The 15,980-nt window shown below is 38.2% G+C and overlaps 1 protein-coding gene across 3 annotated transcripts in view; it reads right to left on the bottom strand.

The window, feature by feature from the left end:
• The window catches only part of LOC131030153 (uncharacterized), a 55,368-nt gene that overhangs the window by 14,336 nt on the left and 25,052 nt on the right, over window positions 1-15,980 (bottom strand). The window contains exon 2 of one of the 3 annotated variants that reach the window (XM_059211314.1): window positions 5,038-5,130. The exons of the other annotated variants lie outside the window; for them this stretch is intronic. Within the exon in view, the coding sequence (XP_059067297.1) occupies window positions 5,038-5,108 (71 nt within the window). The 5' untranslated portion in view covers window positions 5,109-5,130. The remainder of the gene's footprint in view (window positions 1-5,037; window positions 5,131-15,980) is intronic. 3 annotated transcript variants of the gene reach the window in all.

Consider the following 15,980-nt stretch of genomic DNA (forward strand, 5'->3'; position numbering starts at 1 on the left):
AAAGTACACCCACATCTTTCTACTAAAATCATCTACAATAAGCAAAAAGTATTTGCAACCAGTAACAGAAGATGTATTCATAGGACCACAAATATCAGCATGAAGTAATTGAAGTACCTTAGATGCGCGCCAAGACTTTCCAGGTGTGAATGAAGTCCGATGATGTTTGCCAGCTTGACAGGCGCCACATACTCCAAGATGCTGAGTCTGAATATTAGGTAACCCTGAAACAAGTCCCTCCCGAGATAGCTGAGAGAGATACTGAATGTTGAGATGTCCATATCTCTGATGCCACAAAGTGCTGAGAGGAGAAACACGAGCTGCCAGAGCCACTTCAGGAGAATCACCAATGTCAAGAAGCCTATATAGGCCATGATCCTCTAGACCAACAGCAACAGTAAGACGAGTCTCCCGATCAATGATGGAACACTTGTGAGCACTGAACACCACACCTAGCTGAGGAGAATTCCTCATAATCTGACTGACAGAGAGCAGATTAAGTTCCATACCAGGAACATAGTACACATTTAGGAAAATGAGAGTCCTGCCACCAGACTGTATCTGAACAGTGCCTCTGCCAACAACTGTATACTCCTCACCTCCACCAAATACAACGGAATCATTGAAAGATGAGAAGTCTGTAAACCAGTCACGTCGATGAGAAAAGTGACATGATGCACCAGAGTCGATGTACCAAGCAGAAGACCTAACATGATCTGAAGACCTCTTAGCCATAAAGGCATAAAAGGCAGACTCCTGCTCAGAATGTTCAACAACATGCGCCTTCTGGTGTGACCCTCCCTGCTTCTTTTGTTCAGAAGCGAGCCTCTGACAGCAATCTTTCTTCATATGGCCATACTTGTGACAGTAATTGCACTGCACATTCTTCTTCTTAGCACCATCCTGTGTCTGAGAAGAGCCTTTCTGCTGAGAAGACTGAGAGGACTGAAATTTGCCTTTATCCTTGTGAAAGGATTGGGCTGTGAAGGCATTTTCCGAGGAGGCTGACGTAGTACCACTACCAAACTGTTGTTTCCAGCGATCCTGCTGTAGAAGTTTGGTGCACAATTCTGAAAACTTCAGATCAACATTAGTGGAAGTAATATTGAGGGTCTCAATGAAGTGTTCATACGATTTCGGAAGACTTTTCAGAGTGATTACTACCATGTCTTCTTCCTCCATAGTCCAACCAATAGCTTCGAGTTGATCTCGAATGTCCTTAATCCTCGTGAGGTGTTCCTATAAGGACATACGTTCATCCATCATAATGGAGAACAGCTGATTCTTTAGAAAGAATGCTCGGCTCTTGTCAGATGTCTCATGCAATTCCTTCAGATGCTTCCAGATGTCGGAAGCTGTCTTGCCGAAAGGAATCTGCGGTAACTGATCATCAGTCACTGAGAGTTTGAGAAGCATAACTGCCTCCCGATTGCGTTCATCAAACTTATCTTGATCTGCACCAAGTGTACCAGGACTGAGCTCTTTTCCCAAAACAAGTTGGTCAAGACGCCTATATTCAAAAATGGTCAACATACGTTGTTTCCAGATGTTGTAATTGTGACCATTAAAGCGTTGACTGCCTTCTAACATCAGATTGGTGAGAGAAGCCATTTGCACGTTTCCCAATGTACTGAAAGATGAGAGAAAACCCAGAAGGAATCTGAAAACCAAATTCAAATCCGTTGGCTCGAAAATCGAGGCACGGAAAACGATGCACCTAGAAAAATCGGGCAACTACCCAGATTAGGTTTCGAAAAACCCACCAAGAATTTGCAAGAAAAATTTATTTTCGATGAAAACTTGAAGGTAAACACCTTAATCGAAAAAATCAGAGGGTCGTGGAAGCCATGAGATGCCCAAAAAATTTGCAGACAGAAGATCTTTGGCACAGGGAAGAAAAACGGGAGTCGCAGTTGCAGGTCACGTTGCGGCGAGTGTGCAGGTCGCATCGCCGAGGGTGCAGGTCGCGTCGCGGTTGCAGGTCGCGTCACCGAGGGTGCAGGTCGCGTCGCCGAGGGTGCAGGTCGCGTCGCCAAGGGTGCAGGTCGCGTGATGTCGCGGACACACAGAGGTCGCAAACGCACGGAGGTCACGGACAGACGGAACACCGAAGCAGAGGTCACGCGGGAGTGTCGCGGAAGTTACAGAACAGAGATCTTGCGGGCACAAACACACAGAAAAGAAAACCTTGCGATAGCCCCCACACAAAAAACGTGAATTATAGGTCCTCACACACAAACGTGTATTACAGGTCCTCACACGAAAATGTGAATTACAAGAAAAAAATCCGCCCAAGATCACTACCGCTCTGATACCATAAAACAAATGCAGAAGCATATGGATTTCAAAGAATTGATTGAATAACAGAATGAGCAAGATGCTCATAAATAGTACAGGAGTATTTACAAGAATAGCAAGTTTCTAATAAGAAACTGCTGATAAGATCGTAGAAGATCTTACTAAAAAAGAATATACACTATTGAGCATTAATACTAAAATTAACAATATTTTAATATTCTAATATTCCTTCTCAGTGAACAATACATTACATAAAATGCTGTCTATAGGTTAATATCATATTTCCCATCATCAACCGTGATATACATTATATCTCATTATTAATAATGTCATGTAATCCCTCTTGTGAGATCCAGGCTGCACGACACACATGATGCATATGGGTAGCAATCCCCAAACCATCCATGACTACTCCAATATGCACTAGTACTGCCACGGCAGGAGATCAGATGCAATGGTTGGGAACAGCTACCATCATTAGGAGCCACCATTAATGTCTTATCATCATAAACATACAATAGGTCAATTGTTTTTGCATCAAATCCAAAAACTTTTATGATAAACTATTTTAAATTTCGTTTATTCTTTATGGACTATGTACAATGATCACTACCCATGGTCTACATCTATCCCATCATCAATAGAAAGATGAAAGCATATCGCAAACCAGCTTAAGCCATGATGGTGATGCCCCTATCAGCAGGGTCTCAATCGGAAAGTTATCAATAGCAGTCAAAGAAAGTCTCTGAACCTTCATCAAGGAAACTGACATTGCTACCAGCTACCTCCCTCTTCAATATTGCATTCTTATTGTCTAAATGATAGGAAAGCTCTGCAATTTTTTTCTGAATCAGTCTTCATTGTTCCAATCTGTACTTTATCTAATTTCCATCTTATCTGTTAAGTCCACTCTGCTTTCTTATTCATCATTTTGCCAATTCCAATTCATACCTGACTGTATTTGTCAAGAAGGCCTCATTTTGTTTCCTGAGATGTTCGACTTGTTTAATTACATTTTATATTAGAATAATCTTCACCACAATCTACCTATCAAGCTCTAATTGTTTTTACCATCTCCTCGGTCACTTTTTTCCATTGCCATACTCAACTCCACTTCTTGACTTTATATTTATTCTAAACGCTTGTTCCATGTTTACCTGTAGCAAAGCATCCTGGTGATCTCTGACAGTTTCATATTTCTCCTTTGCTAGCACTTTGGCTTCTATGCAGGGCAATTGGGCATTCAAGTGAGACTGAATGAGTTCAACAATAGCTCCTTGGGTGATCTGATCACTTAACTCTTCTCTCATCACCCTGGCTGAATACAGTTACAGTTGAAGTGCATCATGCAAATATGATTACCACACAAAACATGTGGATGCCATCCATCAACAAAATACCCTTTAACACCATTCAGCTCTACTTTTACTATTCTCTAGTGCCAATTGGCTAAATTGATTTTGCTAATTGTTTGCTCATACTTGATAATTTGTTATGGAATCAGGCCAGCTCCTTGGGCTTCCTCTTCTTCTCCCTCAAAGAAAATGTTACTAAAATAACTAGCTAGCAGTATGCTTGCTTACCATGGGACATAGAGCTACTTTAGGAGTCTAGAGAGTAGAGATAGGGCTTGCCAAGGAGGACCTTGGTTTATGAAGAATGTGGAACCATATATCCTGCTTGAAACCCCAAATTTGATCCCTAAAAATAAATAATGACAATAGCACCTATGTGGATTAGATCATTTGAATTACCATCATTATTGTGGAATGTATTGATTTTTGAAAATATTGAAAATTTGGTTACCATAGATGATTCACTGACAAAAAATTCGTATGCATGAATCTGTTAAAATACAACTCTTCAACCCTTTCCACTAGCTATTAAACTTCTCACATAGTTGGGAACTAGGAACCGAAAACTAGAATATAGATGTTTCCATTGAGGTTTCATCTGTGATGAACTAGGGTATTTAGAATTCTCATTTATTCACCTGATCTAATCACATTTTTTTAGAGTTAAAAGATAAATTATCAAAGAACAATTACACAGTGCAGTAGCAAGAGGTAACAACAGTAGATAACAATAATTCAACTCCAAAATAAGAACTCCATACAATCAATCAATTCAATGAATATCTGATATACTCTGAATAGCAAGATCCAGGGTTTAACGGCAATTGTACATGCCTTACGGTTAGAGAGAACAATAGTTGTTTGATGCACAGATGTATTGAATGAATGGAGTAGACAAAGAAATAGGTACCTAGACAATTATTGCAAAATGAAAAAAAGAAAAATTTATGAAAGGAATCGTATTAGTATTTATAGACTTTTGGCACTACAGAGAGGTGTGTTAGCAATCCCTTAGTCTTTGAAAAGGCAAAAGAGTGAGCCCACAATATGGTTAATGAAACACCTTTTTCAAGAAAATCAAAGCAAATTGTCAATAAAGAACAAGGACAACAAAACACAATATCAAAAAAATTAAACAAAACTAACTTCAGAAATATCAAAATATGTCAAAGCCAGGTTCTATAACAAATGGAAAAAAAGAGAAACTTTTGACAACTCTGTCACAAAGAATTGAAACAACAAATGAACAGAAGAAAAAGGGGGAGTTGTTTTGGAAAACAAGTTTTCAGAGAAGAAGAAAACAAATGATAAAGAGCTGGGTGCCCTAGAAAACAGAGGAGTTGCATAAACAAAACAAAAATAAAGCAAAAGAAAGAGTTTAAACCTGAAGAAGAGTGGAACTCGTGAAATCTCAAGGGAAGGCATTGGATCCAAAGCACACCATTGAAAATCCATTACCAAATATAGGGATAAAGGCCTGTAAAAAAAGGAAAATCAAAGGTGAAAAGATAAACATAAAAAATTGAAAATCATCGAGAGGGATCAACATAAAATGAAAAGGTACTATCGTGGGAATGAAATTCCCCTACAACCATAAAACAATAAGTTGGAATATTATGGAATTTAATGCTTTGATGAGAGTCTCCTACTAAGATTGCTAAAAGGAAAAAGGCTAGACAGTATGCTTCTTCAAGAAACTAAGTGATGTTGAAGAATTGATCAGGGTTGAGAATTTAGCATGGAGGATGAGTGAGACATCAAAACTTGCTGCAAAAGGAACAACAAGATATTTAGCAGTAGCATGGAATCCTAATAAATTAAAAGGAATTTAGATACACAATTCTAGAATATAATCTTTGAGGATTTTCTTGGAAACTTCTAATTTTCATTAGCAAATGTATATGGACCAATAGAAAATAGAAGAAGAAAAAGGTTTTGGGAAGAGCTAAGAGGCATTCAACAGAAAATTAAAATTACAAAATGAATAGTTGATGGGGATTTTATTGCAATTTATATCCATAAGAGAAGAACAAGGAAAGAACCCTCTAGAAATAACCTTGTTTGATTTCAGTTCTTTTTGCAATAAATGGAGTCTTTGGGATGTGGAAGACAAAGAAGGTTAATTTACTCTAAGCAAACAAAGGCAAGGAGACTAATAAGTCCAGAATGGTTGGTATTGAGCAAGATAATAGTTTCAAATATTCATGTGAATTAGGATCAGATTATTTGTCAAATTCTCTATGTTAAGTTTTCAGTGATCAGATTATGTTTACAAAATCATTTGACCGTTCAAACTATAAGTTCGATCTGCTATATGAATGATGATCTGCTGGAGACAGAGATATCACGTCACAAGAAGGAACTCAACCTGATTGTTGTTTGTATAATGCAGACTTGAAGATGACAGTAGATTCAAAGAATAAGGAACACGATCTGCTTGTCTCTTCAATTTGATGTATTGCTAATACGAACTGCTGTAGGTGATAGATAAATCCGATATGCTAGATGTGTGAAAGTATTTTTTTTATTCTTATGTCTTCTGCTATGCGATCTGCTTATGGAGGGAGAGACCAGTTCTATATACTCAACAAGATGTCTTTTAAACATCACGACTTACTCCAAACATCACGCCTCTTCCCTCGGATCGGTTAAGCATTGATCAACACCTCTTATTATTATGAGTTAGTTATTACATTTTATCATAGAATCAATTCATATCTTAATCGATTCATTTACAATATATTTTAATTATTATTTTATCACAACATAATATAACTAATCGGTGAAACTAAATTGTCTAAGGCCGATTAGGCCAATTAGACAACTTAGTTGTCTAAGTCAGATCAGTAAAATACCGACCGACACTATACTTCAACACTCCCTCTTAGCTAGGGAGGAATCCTACTCAAGATCTGAGTCACATAGTGACATTCACCATAACTACTTCCAGAGGGTGGATCCATCATGGCTACACCCATGAGTGGGAATGCAAGTGAACACAACTACCATGGCTACTCCCATGGATGGTGAACAAATAGGTATCACCTCACCGTGATAACAAACATCATGGCTTATCCATAGACATCACCTCATGTGATATCCACCATTATGGCTTACCATGGATATCACCTTACGTGATATCCACCATAGATATCTCCTCATGTAATATCCACCATTATGGCTTATCCATAGATATCACCTCACATGATATCCACCATTATGGCATATCCATAGATATCACCTCACGAGATATCAACCATTATTGTGAGATCGTCACTTCACAATGATGGTAAGATGTACAAGTGTTTATCATTGTGAAATCATCACCTCACAATGATATTCACCATGGCTCATCTAGAAGGTAAACACACAAGTACAAGAAAATCACCACGGACTCTCTCACATGGTGTTGTCATGGTGTCACACACATGACATCCACCATGAACCATATCAGAGGATGGAGATAAGGGCTTACACCTTAAGTCTCTCTCAAGGAGAAATGCATTAACAGGAGTTTACACTTTAAACATCTTTTGAAGAGAAGAACATATTAGTATATATATATAACAAATCAATGAAACAGAGACTCAATCTCAGCTAGGGCTTCATTCTCCACCATACCAAGCTTACCTCAAAAGTACACAAACTTTACTACGGAGAGAGGCTTGGTGAGAATGTCTGTCGTTTGCTCATCAGTACTAATGTATCTCAACTGAATAGCATTCCTTTCCACTATGTCTCTAACATAGTTATACTTGATCTCCACATGCTTCGATCTATCATGGAATACAGGATTGACTGAAAGCTTTACACAACTTTGATTATCACAATGGATAATTGTAGGTTCTAAGGCTTGTCCAAACAATCTTGCAAGAAGCTTTTGAAGCCACACTGCTTCTCGTGCTCCCACACATGCTGCAATATACTCGGCTTTTGTGGAGCTCAATGCTACTGAAGACTGTTTCTTGCTGCACCAAGAAATCATAGTTGAACCCAAATTGAAACATCAACCAAAGGTGCTCTTCCGATCAGTGACACATCTTGCCCAATCGGAATCGGTAAATCCATGCAGCTTCAAGTTTATATCAGAAGAATATCTCAAGCCATATCCAACTGTGCCTTGCAAGTATCTCAGAATATGTTTTGCTGCAACTAGATGTATTTTCTTTGGTTCACACATGAATTGGCTAAGTGCACTTGCTGCATTGCAAATATCTGCTCTAGTATTGACTAGATACATTAACAATCCAATCATCTGTTTGTATAGTGTAGGGTCCACCATATCCGAAATAGCCGCAGCTTCTCTTAACTTATGCAAGTTGGTCTCCATAGGTATGGCCATGGATTTACAATCTATCATACCAAATCTCTTTAGAATGTCTATGGTGTACTTCCCTTGACTCAAAATGATCCCATTAGATTTATGCCAAATTTCTAACCCAAGGAAGTAGTGCAATAAACCAAGATCCTTCATCTCAAATTCAGAAGCTAACTCCTTGCATTTGATAATCAGATGATCTTCTCCAGTGATAAGTAAGTCAACAACATAAAGAATCAAAATTAATGCTTCCCCATTAATTACCTTGAAGTACAAGTTTGAATCTATATCATTGTTGGAGAAACCCAAACCCGTCAAGTAACGATCAATTATTTCGTACCAAGCACATGGAGCCTTCTTGAGGCCATACAATGCCTTCTTCAGCTTGCAAACATGAGATTCCTTCCCATGTACCACAAATCCTTCAAGTTGTTCAATATACACTTCTTCCTCGATTATACCATTTAGAAAAGCCGTCTTTACATCCATTTGATGAATCTTCCATCCTTTAGATGCTGCAATGGCTATAATGGTTCTGACTGAAGTGTATCAGACAACTGGAGTAAAGGTTTCCTCATTGTCAATTCCCTCCTTTTGAGAGAATCCTCTAGCCACAAACCTAGCCTTGTATTTTTCAATACTACCATCAGCAGCATGTTTGATCTTAACAATCCATTTAGAAGAAACAACAAATTTACCTTCTAATCTAGGTACAATGTCCCAAACATCATTCTTTAGAATTGATTGATACTCTTCTGCTATGGCATCTTTCCAAACTTGTTGACTAGTGGCTTCCTCAACACTGGAAGGTTCTGACTCATCAATGCAACATAGCTAGAGAACTTATGAGATCTCTTACTTTCTCTAAATGTACTTTTTGGGGCTGTAAAACCTTCAGCTTCTTCCATCATTTTCCTTGCCCAAAGAGGTCTTTTCTTACCAATCACAATGCCAGTAGGCCCATCAGTAAGATTCAAGGGCTCATTTGGATCATCATCTTCTTTAGGTTCATGAGTCTCCCTTTGAATCTCAGGAGTATGGTCTTCTTCCATATTTTGAGGCTCTTGATCTTCAATATCCACTTCATGGATGCCCTTGGACTTTCTGAATGCAACATCCTCTTCAAATGTCACATCCCTACTCAACTCAATCAATTTCTGTCCTAGAATGTAGATTTTGTAGGCTTTTGATGTTTTGCTATAGCCTACAAATATTCCCTTCTTGCCAAAAGGCTCCAACTTTGTCCTTTTATCTTTGGGTATATGTATGTACATTGGACAACCAAAGATCCTCAAATGACTTACATCCGGCTTCACCCTTGTGAATGCTTCTTTGGGAGTCTTATTCTCCAAAATACGGTGAGGACATCTATTTTGAACATAGACAGCAGTTCTACAAGCCTTAGCCCAAAAGGAGGTTTGAAGATTTTGGTCATGGATCGTGGCTTTGGTTGCTTCCAGAATAGTTCTATTTATCCTTTCGACCACACCATTCTGTTGAGGATTATAGGGAACACAAAATTCCCTCTTAATCCCAGCTTCAATGCAAAAATTATGGAAGTTACCTAAGGTATACTCTCCTCCATTATCGAATCTCAAGACTTTGATCCTCTTTCCTGATATGTTTTCTACTAGAGCTTTGAATTCCTTAAAATCTCATAAGTACTTCATCAGATTCTTTACTTTTTTAAAAATATATCCATGTTTTCCTAGAGTAGTCATCAATAAAAATAACATAATACAAGAAACCACTCAAGGAAGCAACAGACATAGGACCACATAAATCTGAATGAATGAGCTCTAAAATACATTTGGATCTACTTTCACTACTATGAAATGTACCTTTAGTGTTCTTACCCAATGCGCAACCTTTGCAAGTTCCTTCATGCTCCTGGTTGAGTTTTGGAAGGCTTGTAACCATCTTCTCCATTGTAGGTAGTGCACGAAAGCGAAGGTGACCCAATCTTCTATGCCAAATCTCACAAGTACTAGATGAATCATGAAGTAAGGCTTGAGGAGGAAGAGTGCAAAGTCTATAAAGACATCCATGACGAACTCCAATGGCTTGAGCTTGCATGATATTTGATTTCTTTGGCCATGCAAGGACTTTGCCATCCATGAATGCAATTTGATAACCTTTGTCTTCCAAGGCTGATATGGAGACAAGATTTAGCTTAATTCCCAGAACGAATAGTACATCATTCAATTCCAAGGAAATGCCTGAATTTAGTTGAAGAGAGGAGGTTCCAACTCCTTTCACAGAGTAACTAGTGTCATCTCCAATGATCACTTGTTCATTTGAAGTTCTCTCCACTAAATTATTTAGGCGTTCTCTAAATCCGGTAATGTGGCGAGATGCACCACTGTCAATTATCCAAGTATTGTGGTCGGTAGGCACATTACTTGAAGGGGCTGAATAGAATATTAATCCATCTGAATCCTTTTGTGTAAGAGTCTCACCAACATCCGCAATGGAAGCTTGAGGCATAGTCCTAGTTGGACACTTCATTGCATCGTGACCATATTTGTCACATCTAAAGCATTGGATTTTTTAAATGTCCTTCCTTCTTTTGAATGTAGGAGCACCATTTGATTCCTTATCTTTCTTCCTTTTGGAGTGTCCTTTCTTACCCTTCTTCTTTGAGGAGTGCGAGGCAAGAACATCAACATCTTCATTTGCAGAACTTTGACCAATGCCTCTTGTAACCAATCTTGACTCTTCTTGAATGCAATCTGTCTTCAATCGATCAAACTTAGGAAGTTTTGATCTTGCACTTATCCCTTAAATAAATGACTCCCATGAAGAAGGGAGACCATTGAGTGCCAATATGGTTAACTCTTTGCTTTCTATAGTGTGTCCAATGGTAGAGAGTTGATCTCTCAATTCTGTAATTCTCATGAAGTATGAGGTGATGGATTCGCCTTTTGTCATTTTGACATGGTGAAGTTGTTGCTTTAGTGCAAGAGCTCAGTTTGTGTTGTTTATCTCATACATCTCCTCTAATGCTTTGAACATGCCAAATGTTGTCTCCAACTTGGAGATGATTGGCACGATGTGATCTTTCACCGAGTCAACCAACATCTTCATTGCTTTATGGTTCTTTCTCTTCCATTGAAGCTTCTCATCCTCTTCGATGGTTCTGGTATGGCTTTCTTCACGAATTCGTCTAATTCATTTCCCCCCAAGGCAAGCATAATTCTAAACTTCCAAGATACGAAGTTTGATGCTCCCTCAAGTCTGTCTTCAACTCTAATTCCATTCACCATCTTGAAGTTGATAGAAGTAGTCGAACTTGAAGACAATAGTAGAAGATAACCTTGCTATAAATCTGATCTGATCTTTGCTTAAGCCTACTCTGATACCATGTTAAGTTTTCAATGATCAGATTATGTTTACAAAATTATTTGACAGTTCAAACTATAAGTTCAATCTGCTATATGAATGATGATCTGCTGGAGACAGAGATATCACGTCACAAGAAGGAACTCAACCTGATTGATATTTGTATAATGTAGACTTGAAGATGACAGTAGACTCACAGAATAAGGAACACGATCTGCTGAACAATACATGATCTGCTTGTGTATTCAATTTGATGTATTGCTAATACGAACTGCTGTAGATGATGGATAAATCCGATATGCTAGATGTGTGAATGTATTTTAATATTCTTATGTCTTCTACTATGCGATCTGCTTATGGAGGGAGAGACCGATTCTATATACTCGACAAGATGTCTTTTATGTTAAGTTCTTTCAAAATTCTGTGATCAAAATAGAAGAGATGGAGATATGATCTGAAAGTTGTATTTTATCTGCTATAGCGTGTTTTGAAGATGCACCACACTTATTAATTTCGGTGTGTACATCCTCCTCAATGTAAGCATGCTATATAAGTGGATGAGGGGTTACGTAGTGACGAGATATGTCTTCCCACGTGGGAAGACACATCTCTTCCCTACGTACCTCTCACCACAGTATATAAACTAGTCACCATTTACTTACCCGATCGGAAGGAGTGCGACTTGTTTGAGAATCGCTTTACCACCCGATACCATGAACGGTGTAACCGTTGATCAAACGCGATAAGTTAACTTTGGTTTTATTTATCATTAGTTAACGTTAACATATTAGTATATGTAATCAAATTTATATATATATATATTGGAAGCATGAAATAGTACGACCGACGTTACAAAATTTAACACTCCCTCTTAACTAGGGAGGACACATTTCATGTTACAGAAAACATCACAATTCATCCATTGATTGTGAAGAGAGGAGATATCACACCATAGTGATATTCAAAGATATGGTTCAACAAATGAATATCAAGTCTCATGATATTCACCATAACTCATAGTTATCAAGTAAGGTATGTGCATTGGCATCAAGTCACATGATGCCTACCATACTGATAATGATTTCATGGCATGTCCACGAATATTATGTTCACCATGAAGATCTCTATCATAATTATGGTTTATTTAATGATATCAACCAACAAATATCTACCATAATGTCTCAGAGATATATATACTATCATGACATGTCCACAGATATCAAGTCACATGATATCCATCAAGATAGTTAAATTGATAATTGTAAAATCGTCACCTTACAATATCAATTTGAAACAAGTGTTCATTATTGAAAAGTCGTCACCCTTCAATAATGTTCACAGAAGGGCCCATGCAATCATGGAGTCGCACACATGACAAATAAAAGAGTTTACACACTAAACATCTTTAAATATATTAGTATATCAGAATAAATGAGATTCTATCTCAAAATTAAATAACATTTTCAACCATACCTAGTTTATCTCTAAAGTGTTCAATCTTGATCTTGGAGAGAGGCTTGGTAAGAATGTCTGCAATCTGATCACCTGTACCAATATAATTCAGTCGGATCACATTCTTTTCCACCATATCTCGAACATAGTGATAAGGAATCTCAATGTGTTTAGACCTGTCATGAAATACTGGATTCATTGAAAGCTTGATGCATCTCTGATTGTCACAGTAGATGACAGTAGGATTTAAGGGCTGACCAAATAGTCCTACAAGCAGTTTCCGAAGCCATACTGCTTCTCTTGCTCCCATGGAGGCTGCAATGTATTCAGCTTTTGTAGAACTCTGAGCAACTGAAGACTGTTTTCTACATATCCATGAGATCATTCCTGATCCTAAACTGAAGCAACATCCTAATGTGCTTTTCCTGTCAACTACGCTTCCAACCCAATCAGAATCAATGAATCCATGTAGGTCAAGGTCTACATGTTTATACTTCAGACCAAAACCAATAGTTCCTCGAAGATATCTCAGAATATGTTTTGCAGCAACAAGATGTATTTCCCTAGGATCACACATGAACTAACTTAGTGCATTTACAGCATAACATATATCAGGTCTTGTGTTTACCAAATACATCAGAGATCCAATAATCTGTCTGTAGAGGTTAGGATTTGCAAACTCTGATTCTGCAGCTGCTTCCTTTAGTTTTTGCAGATTTGTCTCCATAGGTGTGGCCATGGATCTACAATCCATCATTCCAAATCTCTTGAGTATATCAATGGTGTATTTTCCTTGATTAAGGATTATACCATCTGCCTGTTGCCAAACTCCCAATCCAAGGAAGTAGTGAAGAATTCCTAAATCTTTCATATCAAACTCAGAGGCTAATTCTTTCTTACATTGAGAAATACAGTTATCCTCTCCTGTGATTAGTAGATCATCAACATAAATAATAAGAATTAATAATTCACCATTGATTACCTTGTAGTAGAGATTTGGATCTGCTTCATTCTTGGAAAACCCTAATTCCAAGAGATAGTGATCAATTCTTTCATACCATGCTTTGGGGGCCTGTTTCAGTCCATATAGAGCTTTCTTTAATCTACAGACATGTGATTCAGCCTTATGAACCACAAAACCTTCAGGTTGCTCCAAATAAACTTCTTCTTCAATCTTACCATTCAGAAAAGCAGTCTTAACATCCATTTGATGGACTTTCCATCCTTTAGATGTTGCAATAGACAAAACTGCTCGGACAGAAATGTATCTGGCAACAGGAGCAAATGTCTCTTCATAGTCAATACCTTCTTTCTATGAGAAACCTCTAGCAACAAACCTTGCTTTGTGCTTCTCAATGCTGCCATCTGTTGCATGTTTGATTTTGAAGAGCCATTTAGAAGATACCACAGATTTGCCTTTAGGCCTAGGCACAATATCCCAGACATTATTTTTCAGAATTGACTGATACTCTTCTGACATAGCATCTTTCCAAACTTGATGCTTGAGCGCATCTCCAACACAGGAAGGTTCTGCATCAATGATCTCACTCATCAAGGCAGTATAACTGGAAAATAGGTTAGGTCTCTTACTTTCTCTAAAAGTCCCCTTTGGAGCAGCATAATTTCAGCTTCTTGAAGCATCTTTTTAGCCCAAAGTGGTCTCTTCCTAGTTTCGGGATAATTTTCTTCTAAAGGTAAGCCTTGAACTTCATGCTCAGCATCTTCAGGGGTCTCCCTCTGAATCTCAGGGGTGGAATTCTCATCCAAGCTTGTAGGAGGATCTTGGTGTTCTAATTCATTAGAGCTTTTGGACCTCCTGAATGCTATGTCTTCCTCAAAGATGACATCTCTGCTTAGTTCAATTTGTCTTTGACCTGGTATGTATATTTTGTAGGCTTTAGAGACCCAACAAATACTCCTTTCTTTCCATAAGGTTCTAATTTTGACCTCTTTTCTTTGGGGACATGAATATAGACTGGACACCCAAAGATCCGGAAATGACTTATGTTAGGTTTGTTGCCAGTAAAGGCTTCTTCAGGGGTTTTATTGTCAAGAAGAGAATGAGGACATCTATTTTGAATGTACACAGCTGTCCTAGATGCTTCAGCCCAAAATGAGGTTTCTATATTTTGGTCAAACAACATAGCCCTAGCAGCTTCTACTATAGTCCTATTCTTTCTTTCAGCTAGCCCATTTTGTTGTGGGTTATAAGGTACAGTGAACTCCCTCTTAATCCCAGCATCTATACAATAATCTTTAAACATATCAGAAGTGTATTCCCCCCCATTGTCTGTTCTTAAGGTTATGATTTTCTTATCTGTCATATTTTCTACAAGAGCTTTGAATTCCTTAAATTTAGAAAGGATTTCTTCAGACTCTTTGTACCTCAGGAAATATATCCAGGTCTTCCTAGAATAATCATCTACAAATATTACATAATATAAAAATCCCCCTAATGAGGGTACAAACATAGGTCCACATAAATTAGAATGAACTAATTCTAATACATTTTTGGATTTACTGTCGCTAGAATTAAAAGACCCTTTAGTATTCTTTCCCAAGGCACACCCTTTGCAGGCTCCTTCAGATTTTTGACTTAGCTTGGGTAAGCCGATCACCATCTTCTCTATCTTAGGTAGGGCATGGAAATGAAGGTGCCCTAATCTTCCGTGCCAAAGTTCATTCAAATCTGGAGTCTCATGAATCAAGGCTCGAGGTGGAGTGGTGCAAAGTCTGTAGAGGCTCCCTTGTCTTACTCCAATGGTGTGCGCTTTCTTGATGGTGGAGTTCTTTGGCCAAGCAAGTACCTTTCCTTCCATAAAGGTTAATCTGTAACCCTTATCTTCAAGTGCAGAAACTGAGACAAGGTTTCTCTTTATACCAGGTACAAATAGAACTCTAGTCAACTGTAGGGATATGCCTGACTTTAGGTTGATATTGCAGGTTCCTATTCCCATAACTGGATAATTTGAGTCATCACCAATTGTCACTTCTTCATTTGAACTTTCCACAAGTGTATCTAGGTGCTCACGAAATCCAATGATGTGTCGAGAAACTCCACTGTCAATCACCCATGTGTTGAAACTGGAGGTGACTTGACTAGAGAGGGCTGAGTAGAAGACTAGCTTCTCGGAATTACTCCCTTTCTTAATTTATGCCATTGAAGCTTGTTGTTTGATCCTGTCTAGACACTTCATTGCATAGTGCCCATATTG

Source organism: Cryptomeria japonica, chromosome 9 (assembly GCF_030272615.1).
Source record: "Cryptomeria japonica chromosome 9, Sugi_1.0, whole genome shotgun sequence".
In the NCBI taxonomy this organism is placed as follows: domain Eukaryota; kingdom Viridiplantae; phylum Streptophyta; class Pinopsida; order Cupressales; family Cupressaceae; genus Cryptomeria; species Cryptomeria japonica.